The 18,981-nt window shown below is 41.8% G+C and overlaps 1 protein-coding gene across 3 annotated transcripts in view; it reads right to left on the bottom strand.

Annotated features, from left to right (window-relative positions):
* Positions 1-5,624: 5,624 nt before the first annotated feature.
* Positions 5,625-18,981, bottom strand: part of NARS2 (asparaginyl-tRNA synthetase 2, mitochondrial) — a 47,673-nt gene continuing 34,316 nt past the window's right edge. Inside the window, exons 8-14 of one of the 3 annotated variants that reach the window (XM_057364073.1) lie at positions 18,663-18,761; positions 18,211-18,248; positions 16,373-16,439; positions 14,776-14,913; positions 13,614-13,711; positions 12,128-12,154; positions 5,625-6,378 (exon numbers count right to left, since the gene is read on the bottom strand). In XM_057364073.1, the coding sequence (XP_057220056.1) occupies positions 6,234-6,378; positions 12,128-12,154; positions 13,614-13,711; positions 14,776-14,913; positions 16,373-16,439; positions 18,211-18,248; positions 18,663-18,761 (612 nt within the window). In that variant the 3' untranslated portion in view covers positions 5,625-6,233. The other 2 variants (XM_057364071.1, XM_057364074.1) reach the window with 2 other exon arrangements.

Raw genomic sequence — 18,981 nt, 5'->3', positions numbered from 1 at the left:
GAAATGAACACTTCATAATGTTCTATCTCAGAGGGTTTAGCACAAACTTTCTTCCTTTTATCCATGGCAGCACTGTTACAGATGGTGTTGGATCTCAATTAGGGACTGGAGTAACAGTGCTAAAAACACCGTGTTTTAGCATGTGCTCCAAGGACATGGCAACATCATCATTCCTGGCAAGTCATCCATCAAGTTCATTAACAACTAGGCTCATGAAATTTGTTAAATACTTGAACCTTACACCTCCTAAATAATCATAAATGCTAGTAATTTATTAATGCCATTAGTAATAATGGAATTTGAAAGACTGTTTGAAGCCAGACCCTTGGATTTGATTTGTATGATTACTTGAGTTTTGCGGGTGGCAAAGTTCAGCTGAGTAGGGTGACATGGAAAAGCACCACCCGTGCATGTTTACAGAGAGGCACCTGAAGCACACCTTTCCCAGCATTCCAGCTGCCGTGCAGAGCCCCATCCTGGCAGCTCTGATGGCATGTACACGCTGCTGAGCCAGTCTGAAAGCACATGGTCATTTATTTATACTAAACAGCCACAGAGGTCATTTCAAGTGTTTCACAGAGATGTCATCATGTGACTCCAACCTGCAAAAAGGAGACCTCCCCAGTTACAGTGATGACAGAATCTCTGCAGTAGGTAAGTGCTCACAGCTGGATCTCTTGGAGCTGCAAACTGGCTACCAGTCGAGCACTGAGTTTCTGTAACCTCATGCAGAAATGGGAGAAACCTGTTCTCAACTGCACCAGGGGAGCCTGGAAATCAAACCCTGATCCTGACTCCTGCTTCCCTCCACAGCCTCTGGCAAGTCCCTTCATCTGTCACTGATTTAGAGCATCCCAGCTGTGTGAACAGCCCTGGAAGCACTGACATTGAGAGGTCAGTTAGCCTTTGAGTCCTTGAGTCCCATACTGAAACTTAAAATGCTTACATGATTTATCAAGGCCTCCTCCCAGAACACACTGATTTTTTTTTTTTTTTGAGCAATTTGCACACTCTTTTTGCCAGCAGCCTGTATGATCAGAGACTTCTGAAAACTCTGAAGTYCATTCTTTCAGCACAAGTATCAGTACATTAACCTGCTGAAGACAGTAAGATACRCAGATATCAATGAAGAGCAAACAGCAAGATCAAGCCTTGCGAAGAAAATTAAGTCTACTCTGTTGGCTGCCTCAAATTATTCAGAAAAAAAAATCAATTGTAAGAGTAATAAAAATAAACAGCAGGATTTCTATCTCTGGAAGGCCCCAGCACACACAGGGATAGATAAAAATCACTGAAGCACAGTCTAGGATCTTAGAAATGCCAAAAATGCGTTTGAAACCAGATCAGTTGCAAACATCCTGCCTTGCTTCTGGTGTGGCAGTGCACCCAAAGGCAAACAGAGGGAAGTCTCGTGGGCAGGTGCCAAGCAGRGATTTGGTTGATTTGGGTCAGTTCCATGCTTCTGCCACACATCTCCCATAACCTTGGGCAAGCAGATTAATTGCTCTGTGCCTCAATTTCCCACAGTAAAACAGTGTCAGCAGCAAGAGTAACAAGGATCCTAAAGTAATTTCATCTGTATTTCACTCACAGTAGAGCCTACAATTTCTGATGTAGCTGGTATGTGACTTTTCAATGACCTCACAGTCTTGTCCCTCGCTCGCCCTTTAAGTGAAAGCTCTCCCTTTACAGCATCTTTTCCGTACACCTTGTGCAGCAGACACTGCGGCGCAGCAGCCATAAAACAATGGGAGCCGTAATTTCTTTGAACTCTGGGTCAAACTTGTTGTTAGCCAAGTCTGTAAGAACCCCTATAGTAAATTATATATGTCTCTTTATCAGAAGGATCATAAAATAAAACTTTACAACCCTTCTGAAGGTCACAGCTCKGCAACAAACAGTAAGACAAAACAATAAATTCACCCCCGAGACCACCATTTTTGTGGCTTGGGCAGYTTTGGTTAGATCAGAGGAAATTAGAACTCTGTCAATCTTTATACAAAGTCTTTCTTATTTCTCCTTTGGACCCATCTCTCAGTTCTCCTTAAGTGTAAGGTAAAGGCTAAAACAATGCTCATAATGGCTGTTACTGATTTCAACAGCAGCAAAGGGCCAAATTTATCTCCATACACACATTTAATGGAAACAATGACAAAAGTGTTTCTTGGCAAATTAGTCCCCTTCACCCCCCGAACAAAAACACATCTATAAGCCATTCCCAAAACAATCAATATTAGTCCAGCAAGCAAAACTGCACGTTACGTTTCCCATCAGTCTTGGCATTYCCTCAAACAAGTGATGCCTTATCAATTACAACTACTACCAAATAAACCAGAGAGAGAACTGCTGAGCTGGGCACCTTGCTGYTTTTCCCTCAGGTCTAGGGGCCTGAATGCAGGTAATTTGGCTAAAATCCCTGTGCTGGTCTGCTGACTTTWAAACATTTGGCCCAGTTATATATCTTTTTGTCTCTGCTTGTACAGGCAGTAGTACAACAGTCCAGGATCTGAACACTGMCACTGTATCACAACATAAATCATAAGGGAGAGAAGAGCAATCTCTACTCCTAGCTTCAGAGTGTGCATTCACTCTCCTGTGGATTTAAAAATGAGAAGACTGAAACATGGTGTTAGTTCTGCAGGTATTATTTTTTCAATTAAAAATGGAGTACTTTGGGATACTTTGATCTTCTGCATTAAAAAAATTTAGTGAAGGGATTATCTGATATTCTTGAAGTGAAAAAAGCAGACGTTTTCCTCTAAACACTCTTCTGAGAGGCTGGCATTTGGTTATGCAAAGTTTATGGTGTAGCTCTTTTATTTCCCATCACTCTGTTCTAACTGCTGCAAAGCTACTGACGCCGTAATCAATGACACTCATTCGTTCCTCTGAAGCTCAAAGTGAGGACAAACTTGAAAAGAGTGCAGGCTGCCGAGGAACTGAAACTTCAAGAAATACTTAGCAAAACGATGCTAGCAGAGACAGTGCAGGTCACCTGGGCTTGAGAACTGACTGCTTATGACTGCAGTGTAGCTACTGCACTGCATGGTCAGCCTAAGAGATTATTTTAATTTGTGCAAAAAACCCCAGCTTTTTATTTGAATAAGTGTCAGAGGTTTTATCTGACTTCAGACACTGTCATGGTGCAGACTCTAAGAGATGATATAGCAAGYAAAGCTTCTTAAATTAAGAAAATCTTGGTACATTTCCCTGCCTACATGTCCAAGAGAAATGAAATCGCTGTCCTCCAGATTAACTTCCGTTTCATTCTAGAAAGGGAGATTCAAAGGAAATACATGACATTCCACATGGAAATCCCAGAAAAAACATGTCGCATTCCTTGGCAATACCAGTCTATGTTATATATACATAGCATGAGGTGAACAATGCCAGCCTGGAGGGAAACAGTGGCTCCCACCCTTGCTGGCTCTCCATAAATCAAGTTTCTCACAAGAATGTCAATTAACCCTGAGCAGTATCATAATGCACAGGGCCTCAGCCTCTTCTCTCTCTCCCCACTAGCGAAACCAGCACATGTTGAAAGCTGTTACCGAGACTAGACAATCCTTCCTTCCCCTTCTGAGCCACCTGGTTACCTSTGTTGGGACAACCCTGCTCAGATCCTGCTTCATCTGCCAAATTACCGAGGGTGGTTTTCTGATGAGCTTTCTCTCCCACAGGCAACGTCCCCTTAGCTCATTGGATACCCAGCTCATCAAGCACCTTTAAATGAACCAGGACATGTAGAAGACTGGGGGGACTGCTCCTCATGGACACCTAACTGGAAACACACAAAAACCCACTCATGGTGCATCCTTGTTCCTTCTTTCTTACCTTCATYTACCCATCTACAAATTAAAGGTTCAACTTTTACCTTCAGTCCTGCAACAACCTCTGAAAAGGGCAAAGAACGAAAGGTGGATTAGACTAGTTCTTTGTTCTTGCCGTGTCACCCTGACAGCCACTCTGCAAACCTGTTTGAAGCAGTTGTGTCCTTCCCTGTGACTCATGCCACATTAACCTAGAACTTTTTGGCACCTTCTATTGTCTTCTCGTTTACATCTTGTTTTTCACCTGTCACTATTCAACCCCGCCTTGGCCATCAGWTCTGGCATCTCACAGCAGGATCAACAACCTCCCACTGATGCCAAAACCAACACCAGCAGCCCAGAGCTGCTGTTGGGGATTGACAGCAGAGTGKACAGGAGATGATTTTCCATCCCACCACTCTGTTCTCAGAAGATGGGCTTCCAGTTCAGGCACCCTCATTTACAGCAACTGTGATGGAGTCAGTGACTAAGGATCTCAATAAGGACACCTGCTCATTGCAAGTTATTTTAGGAACAGGCTATGGATGGGGCTGTTTGGCAGCTGTACTCTTCCCACATTTTTCTGCAGAGAGAAGTAATTAATTCCAAAATATAAAGGCTGGCAATAACACTTCATATACTAAAGGAGAGATGGTCTAAATGCAGGAAGATGCTTGGGTGTGTGATGTAGGAACTTCTCAATGGTTTCAAGGGGAAGGCAGGTGCTTGAACCACTTTGTGGAACCAGACTTGCCAACTCAAGGCTGTACTGGGAAATGCAAACCAGCAAACACATAATTAACACGTGCCTAATCAAGCAGATGAAGGAGACATGAGAAAGTCTTGACATGCAGGAGATGTCTCAGTGCATGCAAGAAACCCCCCACAGAAATGACCTCACGGTGATGTTGCCTGCATAATTACAACAGGTAAAAACCCCAGCCATGGAGCACTGAGACATGGCAGGTGCCACATGACATAAACAGGTATTTTTAGATACTGCAGGTGCAGTCCTAACGCTGCCTTACCTGAGAGAACTGTGACTGCAGTATTAACAGTGCAATGCTAGTTGATCACTATTTTTCAGTCTCTTCCACCTACTTGGAAAAGAAATCTTCATGGCTGTCCTGCAGCCAATTTACATGAGGTTCATCAGCAATAAGGCCACTACCTTGCTTTTTCTCTTTATATGCATTGTTTACACCCCGGCCTTAGTGGGCTCCAGAGTAGTAAGTACTACATAAACACATATAAACAATAAAAACAAATGATCATTTGCTGGATTGTGAAAATTTGGAAGGACACTGGAAACTCTCGGTTCAAGTTCCAAATAAAACACTGTTTCCAGTTGCCTTAGGCAAGTCACTTGGTCTTCCCATAATACTGTCCTCAAAACAGAAAAGACTATTTCTTTACCTGGCAGAGAAGCTGAGAGCATAAACCCATTAAAGACTGCCAAGGAGTTCAGATCCTATAGTGATAAGCAATTACTTAATACACAGCAATGCTTGGGAGCTTATGTTGGTTATTTCACAATACAGACAAAACTGCTCGGACCGACAAGCACATGGGACATTTTCTCAATAACAACAGAAAAGCAAAGCAACAACAAAACCCCAACACGAACTTCAAGTTGGCTCTGGAGAGACAGATGAATGARCTCTCCTCTAACTAAACATTTCTGTCTGCTACGAATATGTGCTCTCTTGGAGACAGAAAACAGATACCTTCTGCAGAAGTTGTGCAACTAATTTGGTTATAAAGAAAACGAAACCTACCAAAGACACTAAAGGAAACTCTCTAATGCTGAGAGCTACAGTTTTATAACAAGAAGAAACAATATAGAGCTATAAAACAACCCAGTGTACATCTTTATTAATGATTCACAAAATGAAACATCATTCACCAGACTGACTCCAGCAGTTCCAACATGACATTGTTCCTTGTTAGGGTTAGCTGATGTTTCCAAGGTAAATGATATTTGCTTTTAACTCGGAGTGGGGAGAATCATGTTTTACAGTAGCCATTTTGTAACAGCAAGTGCATCACAGCCATGACAATATTTTAGGTCACACTTCCTTATTAATATTTCACATAAAACCCCCTGCTACCTTCCAACAACACTTGTTCAGTACTTCCATGGCTTGTACTAGTCTCGTGAGAATCGTAACCCATTAGTTAAGCGGGATTTATTAAAACTCCTGAAGTGCACTGAAGACACAAGCTGCTATAAAATTAACTGCCAGTGTCCTTCCATAATTTCACCAGAACATATATTATTCTCAATAACCCAGTATTAAATKGACCAAGACTTTAACTGATAGAAAAATTATCTTGATTTCCCATTAAAACATACTCAGTCATATCCTGGTAYGTTATATACAGTTACACCAGCAGTTTTCACCATGTGAGTCAACTGCTGAGCTACAGGAGACAGGAGTGAGAAAACCTGGGGAAAGGAATAACATCTTTGATATTGTCAACTCCCAGGATGTATTGCAGGTAGCGTTCAAACCCCATTCCAAAGCCTCCATGAGGAACTGATCCGAATTTTCGGAGGTCCAGATACCTGTAATTCAAACAGACAGTTACATTTGCAGCACAATTATGCTGATGTCATTAGAGCAAGCTTTTCATCTAGGGTTTTGCTCTCCATCTTAATTACTTCCCTTTGACCTTAACCACTGTGATTTCTGCCAGGGCAGCTGGTGTTGGTCAGGGGTGTGAAGAAGCAGAATTGAATTAGCAGAAACTCAAAAGTTTAAACCCATTTAAATCAGCATAGCTATGCTCTGCCACTACACTACACACAGCGTATTTTGTTTAGGAGCAAGAATTTATTTGGGTATGAGGAACAGCTTTAACATTATGGCTCTTCTCATAATGAAGACACCTCTGTAGTTTAGTACCTCAAATATTCCTAGCAGAGGCACAAACCCAGGTTCCTACAGAATCAGAACCCACTTCCACCACTGGAGATGAAGCTGTCTGCTTAGCTGTTGCCATGCTGGTGTGGAAATCTGCCCTGCAAGTTCTTTCRTTTTCTGTTGGCTTTTCAATAGCTTAAGTAATTTCATTCCCAGTAATTTCTTCAGAAGATTATATAGGTCTTGCTGTCTGTCTGCTCAACACTCCTCCATTTTTTTTTCCTTTTAAAGTAATTATGATGGCTTTTTCTACTTTTTCCCCAATCACTCTTACAGACTGATCCATTATTTCTGTAGTATGCCAGCAAAAAAACTTGAACATATCTTCTCTAAAAATGAGATCTGGAACAAGACATTTTATTTTGCAGAACAGCACCTGTTGTGCACATAAAACTCAGAAAACGTTTGGAAGCAGATACTCCAAGTATATGGGTGTCAACAAGATTATGATGGTTCTATAGTTACCCACGTCCCAGYGAGACTGTGGATGATGTGATACTGTATTTGCAGCTATAAATTGTCACCAATGTTTGTATTTTAATAGAAGTAGAAAAACATCTCAGTGGTTCTATTGATTTATGGGGCCACTTCTGAGCTTGCTGAGGGCACAAAGTTATTCTCCTTTATATGAAGGCACTGGCAGGGGATTGAGTGACTCCAGATGTATTACTTGCTTCTAATCTTGGTGTATGAATATTTCATCATCTCAGTTTAAAAAAAAATCAAGTGCACTTAAATATAAATGCATATGTTTTACTACTTATGCATTGGAGAGGGGAAGAACACTGGGAAAGAAATTAAGACTGGAYTGATTGCAATAAATGGCTTCCTAAATATTATATACTAAGAATGAACTGCATGAAAATATCATATCYGTGTGTATGTCTATATGTATATATATAGGTAAAATACATATTATATATATTTGAGTGTACTTGCCTTGACATCAGCACTTTCTTGGCTTGAAGACTGTATTTTAACAGAGTGAAGACAAAGAATTGCCATGATTACCCTTACTTGCAAAATAAAAGTACTCTCCCACAAATTCTACAGTTGCAAGATTACCCTGGTACTCAGTTTGACAGTACACCTTTCATATCATGAAATACTATTTTTCCTTACAGCTCATCAACAGGAGTTAAAATTTGGGAAGCCATTTATTACACTCAGTTCAATATTCACATTTTTTCTTCCCCARTGTTTTTCCCCTCCCTTCCACTGCCCAAATAGCAAAAAGAGAAGCAGAGCTTACTTCTTCCTAGCAGCACTGACACACAAAATGAAGTTGTGCCTATAGTGCAAGTTGAACAGCAGGCTCAGGAGTGGGAYATGTTTTGTGATGACTGGGACCCATGTGCTTTTCTTCCAGTGCTGCTGGGATAGCTTGGCTCACTAAGGCCTGGTGCATGTGCACCCCACACCTTGTGAGGAGGATTATGCTTAGGATATGAACATGTAGGCTGTGCAACAGCAGGGTGGTCTCCATCTCCATGCACTTCACACAGATGGCATTAAGAACTTGTGTCTCTGCAAATACCCTGAACTGCTCTTGGGGAGTTCTGCTGTACAGCTTTACAAAGCTTTGCAAGGAAGATGATGGACAGAGCTGATGCTGAGGGTGGTGACTTGGGAAACAGGAAAGACCTCCTAAATGTGAGGGATACGGGTGCTGACCGTGGCAGATGAGTCTGACCCAGCTCAGGAGTTCTGAGCAGAAATGGCAAAACAGCAGGTAACTGCTTTAGCTGTAACTGGACATACAAGTAACAGCATAAACATTTCTGATGGTGTCTATAAGCACATCAGCCTGTGCAAAGGCAYTTGAGACTAAGCGCAGCATCTTCTCTCTCCTTCTGCTGGCAACAGTTTATAAAGTCATTGTAAGAAGATGAAATAACTCAGCTTCTTCCAGATGAACAATAATAATAAATTCTACCCTTGCTTATCCAGGACTTTGATCTGTAGATCTCAAAGCACTTTGAGAAGCCATTTTGGCAAAAGGAGTGAAACGAAACCCATCAAAGTTAATGGAAAAAGTCCATTGAATTAAATGTGCTGAGGATCAAGACTGTGAATCCTTTCTGATGACTGTGCTTAGAAGAAGCAGAAGAATTGAGGAATTTTCCATTCTTCACAGATGAAAGAAAAAGTAACTGCCTGCAGATGAAGAGAAAAAATCCCTTTAGGCTGGAAAATGCTCCCTGATGTTTTCCTTCATTCAGTAGTCTATACACATTGGATGTTTCTCACCTCAAAGAGTCATGAGCTACTCTAGCTGTTTTTGCTAGTAGCTCATACTTAAGAGGAGAGCTGAGCACTCCATTGGCAACTGGTGGACTGTGCAGAATTACTCCATAGGGGAAATAAGTTTCTGCAACCCAGCTAGCCCTGGTGTTCCTGTTCTGGGCCTGAGGACTGGTAGGCCTTCAGAGATTTGAATCTTATTGAGGTGTGTGCTGCAGCAACAACCCCCAGCAATGAATTCCAGGAGCTCATTATGTGCTATGTTAGAAGATCATTTCCATTCATATTTTTAAAGATCTATATTCTTTTATGATCATCATGAGCTCCMTGTGTTGTACAGCAAGGCACTATGAAGAACAGTGCTCTCCTAGTGACCATTCATAAACAGAATGTGTTCTTTCAGTCTCTTTTCAAAACAAATATAATCTCAATCTTTTATGAAATCCTCTTGCTGTACTAAAGCTTCTGTGGCCAGCTTGAAAAATTAAGACTGAAAGAATAAAGGTATTATAGTCCACGAAACTGAATATTCGACTGGGGAGGGAAGGGGTCAGAAGAAAAAAACTCCCTGACATTCTGCCTGCTTCTGTCTGGCCCAGCACAGTGCTCCAGTTTCTTCCCAAAAGAGGAGTAATAGGACCAGGTGGCTGCCAAGGACGATGACAGGCTACCTGTTTTCACTGGGCTCTGAAGAAGGTTGAAGGATGAAATGAATGTAATCACTGCCCATGGGCTGCAGGAGTTCACCTACTACAGTGCTTCTTCTCCCTAAGTCAAACTCTTCCTTTTTGCCCTGCCACACAAGGACCCAACAGAACACTCGGATATTCAAGCTTCAAAGAATATTGGAAATTTAATAGTCCAAGACAGCTCAATCTTCCTCATCTAGTACAGGAGCAGGGCCAAAACAACACAGTAGCATCCACTTGAAGACAGCAGAAAACCCCTGCTCTGCTACTGTGGACTTTCACCAATGTTACACCAGAAGATCAAAAAGGTACCTGGACTGTAACAGGTTCAGTATGAGACAATCTTCTCCACTGATGCACATGGTGATAATCAGAATAAAGAAAAGGGTACCTTACATGTAGGAAGACTCTCTGAAATGCTGCTCACACTGATGGTGGTGGGGACATGTTGTTCATTACAAAGTACCCGCTTTGTTACTTTTAAGATGGCACCTGGAGGCTGCAAATAGGATCAATTCCCCTATTTACAATGCAATATAGTTAATACTCCCTGGTGGAAGAGAAATCAAGGGAATTCCCAGAGTACTCTCATCATTCGCCTTTCCCACCTCATTTCCACATACCTTTAGCCAAGATCATCAGCTACAGCTCTGAGCTATTTTCTATCTACAGTTCAAAAGAGAAAGTGTGAAAATAAGATCAAATAACTAAAATATCAAGCTAAATACCACTCCAACTCATATTTGATAGGGAAAGAAACCCTATCAACAGGAAAGATGTAGTGAACTGAAGAAGATTCATAAAGTTTGACCATGTCCCTTTATCTTTGGAAAAACTTCCTAAAAGGTAGGAATGGCAAGAAGCAGAGCAGTATTTCAGATCATCAGCTGCCTCTGCCCTACGATTCTCCCACAAACAAGGCAATCCTGAAACTGTCCTAGAAACAGTCAGACCCCAGAATATTCTCTTGCTTAGTGGGGAGAAGAAAATAGGTAGAATCAGAGATATGGCAATGGGTAAAGAACTTCAAAAGGGATCACATTCAAAAATCAGCAAATACTATATTTAAAAAGGAATGACTCAACTGTTCTTCTAGGAGTTTGGAGCCAGCTTTGGAGACTCAATTCAATCACTAAATTGGAGRAGATTAATTTTAGTCTCTCCTACCACCTCCACTGAAAAAATGGATGCTGGCAAACCACCTACCTGTATTCTGGCAGATTTTGGACTGCAGTCCAGAAGCATCCAGAATTACTGCTATGCTGCACCTTCCTAGGACACTAGGCCCTGCTAGGGCAGGGGGTAACAACAGATTTAATCTTCTCCAGGAAGTTACATTGTCTGTGATGGAACAGAGGAAATAAAGGAGGAAAGAGTCTCCAAAACAAGATTACAGCAAGAAGAGTTTCCTGAATGCAATTGCTACATATCACATGAAAACACAAACAAGTGACAGGCAATGTCCTAATCTTCTTTTGAGGGAACCATGAGGTAGGGATCTGCTGTCTTAGTAGTGCTGGAAAGCTCTGCCACTGACTTCCTCAGGCTGTATCTCAGCATCTAAYCACACAAGTTATCACCCTTGTTCAGGATAATCCGTCTCTCAGATAAAGGTCTGTGGTGTATTCTGGCCCACAAATACAACAACAAAGGAAGAAATTAAATTCACGCTGTTTGCACATGGATGATGTAAAGATCTGCCACACACTGGGCTGCTCCTCAGTGATTTCATATTGTGGGAAGAGGAGAGTGAAGAACCGACACTTTGCTTTTCTTCAAGGCAGCCTTCCTAATGATCAATCCAAACACTGCAGAATATTTGAATATACTCTTCTAAATTTAAAATTCTCTTCACTAGCACTCTCTCAGTAGTTATGATGAAGTACATACCAAGAAACACTTGTCAAGAGGAACASTAAGGACCTTCTGTTATTTTAATAGGTTAAACTGTTAATTCAAAGGTTGATCTGTCTCCTTAGGAGGACAGTTTTAATTGCTTTAACTGCTTTGTTAGGGAAGATTTTTCGACCCAATTGCCCTGTCAATTGCAAAGGGAGTTATCCACAGAGCTGTTAAAGGTCACAAGTTGCTTGTGGTTCTGTAACCTGTTTATCTCATGCATGGTGGCAAAAATCTAGCCAACTTCCAGCACAGCCTAATGATTTAATATCAAAAATCATCATGGGTTGTAAATTAATGCACCTCATGGAATCCTGAGAGGAATGACCTGTCCCATGAGTGGACAAATTGAAAGCATAAACTAAGTAGCATTGGATTAGACTTTGTTTAGATGAACTGGCTATTTCATTTAGATTGGCAGGGATGGCAGGGCAACAGGGCACAGAAATGTTCCCTCAAAAACAGGATCAAAATTATAAAAACCAAAAAAGCCCCCAACCAGTTGCTTAAATAGTCTCAAAAGAGGAAACAGAGCTTGCACGGCRAGCTAGCATCTTACCATTGATAGGCATCTGTGAGTCCTAACCTGTGAAACAAAAAGAAAATCCCTTGTAAGTAAAGGAACAGAGTTGATYTGCACAAGCAGCACTTGCCTGGAAGAGGATGCTACAAGAAAAGGGAAAGTCTAGTGAGCTACTGTACAAAGCATGAATAAGGTTTTTCTCTCTAAGGTTATGCTGGTTCTGCAGGAAATAGAATTTGAAGGCCTAAACAAAAAGTATTTGGGCTCAACAAAATCAGATCCTGAGGACTCAAAATTAAGAAAAAATGTGAAAGGATGTGTGGCTTACTGAAGACACACCCCATTTATAGCTTGAAATGTTTTCCACAGTTTTCCTGACAAACAAGAAAGTCTGGCTTCAAATTCCACATGGACCCTCCTYCTCCTGAGGACTGTGGGCTCAGATRCTGGCAAAAAAATTTTGACTGAAAAAGTGCAGCAGRCAACACTGTACTTTACATCAGTTGAAGCATGCCTGTTTCAGAGAGCTCGCAGGAAGAGCAGCAGGAAGCACAGGGAATATCATCATCCTACACTAAAAATTGAGAGTTAATGTTCTGGTGATTTTAATTGCCCTGTGCCTTTTGRATTCATTACGCTGAAATGGATTGCGCTCTTCTCCACTGACTAGATATATCTGTGTAAGTATGCGGCTGATTTAAGCAACAAATTAAATCCCAGTGAGCAAATGATGTTACTCTGGGATTAATCCTCCTCCAACATTGCTTTGTGCAAGTTGCCCAAAGCAGAAGTGCTCGCCCAAACAGAAGTGCTCAAGTGCTACGTGGGACTTTGCACAACCTGATCTCATGGAAGCTGTCCCTGCCCATGGCACTGAGGTTGGAACTAGATGGTCCTTAATGTACYTTCCARCCCAAACCATTCTCTGATTCTACAAAATCTTTGAATAATCAGATAGGATCCAGAAAATAACTGTCTATGAAGAATTACCCCMTGTATAATGTCAATTATTGTTAATTAAAGAGCAGCTTTGATATTCTGACATTGAAGTTAGCCTAAAATTACCAAAAGTAACAAGATGCAGAATAAGGCAGCAGGAAAAGAAGAGCCCACATGAGACACAGTTTAGGTCTTGGGCAGCTCCATGAAACTATTAGCAAAGAATCATGTTCTCTGAAATCAGGCCAACCATTGGGGCCAGCTGCATCACAACCAGCAAAGCTTCAGACCAAAACTGCAATTCCTCAGTTACACAATATGATAACAAATATATCTAAGTTCTGTACACATGACAGCTTCCACACAATCCACTTTCAGCCACCAAACTGTGAAGACAAGGATMAAGGATGAAGTGTCCCACAGAAGACCCTGTGACTTTTTTTAAATACTGTTAGACAAAAATAAGTTTCTATTAAATACTACTAGCTGCCCTTCCACTCCCCTCCATTTTGCCAACCACTGAGAGCTGCTGAAACACGCTCTTGGTCAGGCCAGTCTCCTGGYATCTGTGAATTTTCCATACCTCTGTAAGCGTGATTCGAGGAAGGGCAGTCGCTCCTCTCTCAAGCTGCCTCCACACAACTCCCCTACTCCTGGTACAAGGAGATCAACAGCTGCAACCTTCAAAGAAAGAAAACTAATTGAAGTTATGCCACAAAGGCACACACTGATTGGCAGAAGAACAGTTGACCTGGAGTTTTTGTTAAATCCAAATGTAATTCTTCCAGAGTCCAGGACACTTAGGTAAGGATTTGCACATACTTGAAAAGTCTCTTGTTGACAGAAGGCTGAGAGGAAATTTTGCAAGGATAAACATCAGTAATCTACAGAAAACCTAAATATCAGCAGTGATGTCCCAGACTGAGGACATTTACTGCAAGTGGTTTGAACTGAATCTTACCAAATTACGCTGGTGACAACATCTGAGGGGTTATAAAGAACCCAACAGCAGCTCACAAGACAACAAAGACACATAGGCAAGTTTTCTGAAGCCCTGATTCCCTGCTCTGATGCTGTAGCTTGTGTTTAGCCCTAGGTACTCCCATTCCTTGAGCCAGGTCTAGTGGATATGGTAGCAATGGCACTCGTGCTGGATCCAAGCGTTACCACTTAAGCTGGTAGGTTTGGGCTCTCTGTCTTGTCTTCCAGGGTTATTTTTCTTATCCCACAGCTGAAACGCTGCTAGAATTAAAGCCACTGAAGACACAGTGGTACATAGTGGGGTAGTTGCTCTTTTTAGCAGAAGCAATGCTTCAGGTTGTCTCAGCTCAGTTCGGAAATCACATTTCAAAGCATGAGACTTGATAAAGAACTGAACTTCTTTTGCCCATCTGCTATTTGAACATTACACGGATGCTACATTTGGATGACAAAAGAATCCCAGACTGCTTGGAGCCATCCAGGCAATTCACCTGACAGTACAAAAGTTTACAAGGAAAAGAAATAAACTATGGCAAACTTTTCACTTAATTCAGTCAAGACAAGTTAACACTATTCTARCTCCCAAATCTTCCTTTGCCTGTTGTTTCTGCTTTGGGTATTTTTACTACAACAGGAAAACAACTGGACAGGATCACCTGATGATTACATCTTATTGTGAACGTCTTGAGGGCAGGCCCAGCATTATGCCTATCAGTAAGACGTGGTTCTAGCCAAAAAAGTGAAGGTGTGACCCACAGACTCACTGTGTGCTGAGGTCCATCTTCGTTGTCCCGCATGTAGAAAGGTTTGAGGTCGTACGGGTAATTAACCACGAACACAGGAACCTCACCACAGTACTTCACCAGGTACTTCTCATGTTCTGTTTGGAGGTCACAGCCCCACTGTAAAGACAGCAAAAAGGGACCTGGGAATCTGCTTTGGTGCCTCTTGCCCCTGGCAAGAGACACGGCAAAATCCCTGYACAGATGTGCTGCTTTGAATAACATGAACAAGCAAAGCAACTTCTCATACAGGTCACTGGGAAGTAGTTTCACAAGTTTTCAGGCAGAGCAAAGCATGGAAAATAATATGGTTTAACTACACAGAACAGGGCCAGATCACCCTTGCATCAAGCCCAAGCACCTGGTATCAAATTAGGAAAAAACCCCAAACAAACAAGCAAAAAAACCCCAACCACAAACCCCAAATCACACTGCATATCTGAAGGGAAAGTCACCTATCCAAAGGCAGCTTACTCAACCCAGCAAACCAACCTTATTTCAGTGTTACCTTTGGTGTATAGTAAGCAGCTTTCCTAGGCTGATGCTCTCTTCCCTGCTTGTCTTGTTACATGCTACATTAATTCTCACCTAAGAAAGCCTAGCATCCTCTTAACCAATTCTTTATCAGAAACCTTGGACATTTGCAATGCCCTTCACTTCTCCTTTTTTCCAGGGATGTTCTAAATCCTGTGCTTTTGACTTGAGACCCCTAGTCCATTTATAGGACGTGCCAAGAATATTGGGGGAATGGAAGGGGAAGAGGGCAATAGACCTCCCCCAAACTGTCTTCATATGAAAATATCCCAAGTTTGCTGTCTTAGATTCAGGTAGTACAGATACAAGATTTGAGGTTCTACACCTATTTGTGCACAGAGATGAGACAGTTACCCAAATGGCTATGAAGGTGGCTTCAGGCAGAGGGTTATTTTCCTCAAAGTATCATAATGAGGTAATGATTAAACAATATACACAAGAAATGAGCACCACCATAAATGCTGTCTCATACTGGAGTGGGTGTGTGCTTGAAATTGGGCAAAATACGATTTTTAGAAAACCATGATCTTAATAGCATTAAAAAGACTAGAATGTTAATTCTTTCTCCCAGTCAACATCTATGCTTTGGAAAGACAAGGGATTCCCTTTACCTGCATCTAGACTACATGCTATTTTGACATGGTATTGTCTTACTAATCCTTGTCAAACTCTCAGTGCTATCCTCTTACCTTTCCTTTATTTGAGTACTATTACAGCAACTCATCTTAGATGATTGCTACTGCATCTGCAACACTTTCATCACTACTCATACAGGAAAGAGAAGTGCCTTTGCTAAAGCCTTGGTCCTTCAACTGCAATCTCATCACTTCCTTCCCATGTTCTTCTGCTACAGATCTCACTCCTTGTATATTGCTCCCACTTCAACCCCAAAGGGCAAAAAGTTACACTTAATTTACAACCCAGCAAACACCTCAGGAGGCAGATAACCTGTGCAAAGTAACAATTCTTGTGGTATCAGAGAGAGAAAGAAGATTCTACAAAGTTCAGGCTCTGCACAGGGACAAACCAGCTGGCAGCAACCTACCTCTGGCTTGAAAACGAAAGTTTGAGGAGCTTGCTTCAAAATTTCCACTGCTTCACTGTAGGAAATTCTGCAAGAGGAAGAAAAAAGTCTTTAAGATAACTAAGAAAGGAATAACAAAGTTTTCTGGCTAAGTGCCATGCTGGAAAATTAAGGAGGCATTTCCCCACCACCATGCCAACTTGTGTGTAATGTCAGACTTCCCAGCAATGCTCCTTTGGACAGAAACCAAAAAGCATTTTATATGGCAAGAATCCTATGTTTTCCTGTGCTTCAGCTACATGAAGCGCAGGAAGTGCTAAGCTCTCAACACTTCTGCATTATTGCAATGTTGCATTTCAGTCAGAAGTGAGCTCTGCAGAGAATTGCTTCGTAGAAATGTGTGGATTTTTTTTTAAAAGAAAACAGTATGTCCTCATCAGCATAGCTACAACAACATAGCTCTACTTCAGGGTGTGTTAGGCAAAAATAACAGCCCAGGGTGCAAAGGGCTTGTAGCTCAAATGTTTCCATTATACTTCGCAGAAACCGTGAGATTTACATGYAGCAATGTTTCTCTACTTCTCTGGCTGATTTGAGAGAAGATTCTCCACCAATTTCTCTCAGCACAAAAGAACAGCATCATGGCAAAGCAAACAGAAATAGTGCAGTGAACAATGCTCCAGGTTTGGTAACTGGAAATCAAGACTCAACGGAATATAATGTGGCAGCCAAGTTTTCCACACACCAAGCAAAATGTTGTGGACAGAGAGACRAAAGAATAACATGATCACAATTACTTCATCTTTGTATCACTGGCTAAGTCCAATTAAAACTAAATTCCCTAAGGAGCACAAGCTCTTTACACCCAGTTACAAGATCTGACTAAAACAGGGAAGGCTTCTGGAGGAAATACCTCAAGAGGGAATATATTGCTCCACATGTTTGGGTTATGTGAGGCCACAGCCCAAATGAGGTATATCACTGGCACAGGTTCAACACATGTAACCAGTGTGTGTAAGCCAGGAATGCCCCAGATCTGCCAGCAGCTGATGGAGAGAAGCAGAGAGGGAGAAAGAGATTGTCTGACTCTTTCTCTTTTTCCTTGGAGCATGGGAGAGGCTGAGTGCAACTTTGTCCTTTTCAGGAACATCACTCAGGTCTAAAAAGAGGACTGAAATGGGAGATGGTAACTTCACTGAGGTCTCCCGTGGTGCTCATTCAGGCAGAGGCACGGGGGGGATCCATCATGATCCCGTTGCCCAAGTGTGGCCATAGCTGCTTAACGAGAAAMCCAGTGCTGGGACGAGCAGCCCTACAGGGTTCTGTGGGATCAATGGAAAGCTCCACTGTTTGAAGAGACAAGCAGGAGTAGGGAGGAGGTGGTACTCTTGGGGGCCTGTGAAGGAAACCCAAACCCTTCAGTTCTTTAGCGCAAAGAGAACCGGGAACAGAAGTTRCACAAGCAATTGGGAATAGAAAACCAAGTGGGATTTTCAAATATCATAAAATACTTTCATAAAAAGAGAGCAACTAGAGCGGAAGTGTGAATGAAAGCAGAGCATCAAAGCCAAAAGTAAGCCAGACTGTGAGCAACCACTCTGCAGGTACATGCTGGAAGTAGAATACACTTGAGGATCTTTCCAGGTGAGCAAAARCCAAAGGCCAGCAGGCTGAGATGTCAGTGTCATGCTGGGGTGAAAGGCTGTAACTGACAAATGGTAAAAGGGAACTGCAACTCATGCTCTTTGGGAGACATGCTAACCCAGAAGACATTGAGTTGTGAAAGAAAAAGAATATATACAAAATAGGAACTCTTTCCCCAAAAGCCCTCTACCAGACCATTTTGAAATAGTACTTACATCATAAATTTGTGCTTCAGTATTTGTTCCAACCTGTCCTTGGTCAAAACAAGAGAAAAATAAACATGTAAAGCTTACCCTTATGGGTTCAGGGGCAAAGTCAGGAAAGCAACCTCCCTCTATGTTTTAGTTTGTAGGACAGCATTTTGATCTAGATATGGGTAAAAATCTACTCCTGGCATTTGGGGCTAAAAGGGTACCCAATTATTGAAGCTGGTAATTCAGGGGCTGCCAGATGARGTGACAACTACCATTCTACCACACATGCTACCAGCTACAGCAACTTGTGTGTCCTTTCTCTGTTGGCCTGAACAATCACTTAAGCTGAGGCTGACATTTAGCTTTTCACAGTTTCTTAACACAGGACAACACAGTTAAAATTAAGCCTTCCTTAGCCAAGAACCTCCAAAACTCGAAACAGGATTGCAGTTCTTTCCTGTCACATGCATTACCTTCTGTGCAGGAGCTATGTATTTATGAAAAAGCTCAACATCACGAGGACATTTGGAGAGTACAGTACTCGTCACTGTCTTGAAAAGATCTTCCATAACCTAAAAGAGAAAAAGGGAATGCATGAAAAAAAATGAACATCGCCTAGGTGTCCYAGCTATAAACGAAACAAGGTACTGCCAAAGGAGCTTCTGACTTTCTGCATAGCCAGACTGATAAGAGGGAACCAGCTCACTAATGCTCCTAATTAGCAGGCTTGCTTAGTAGCTGAAGAGGACTAATACCTTTATTTTTGCTATGGGTTTAGGGCTTCAGTGTCTG

This window comes from Malurus melanocephalus, unplaced genomic scaffold (assembly GCF_030028575.1).
Source record: "Malurus melanocephalus ecotype Western Australia unplaced genomic scaffold, MMel_1.1 scaffold_34, whole genome shotgun sequence".
In the NCBI taxonomy this organism is placed as follows: Eukaryota; Metazoa; Chordata; class Aves; order Passeriformes; family Maluridae; genus Malurus; species Malurus melanocephalus.
This window is presented reverse-complemented; position numbering and strand designations above follow the sequence as displayed.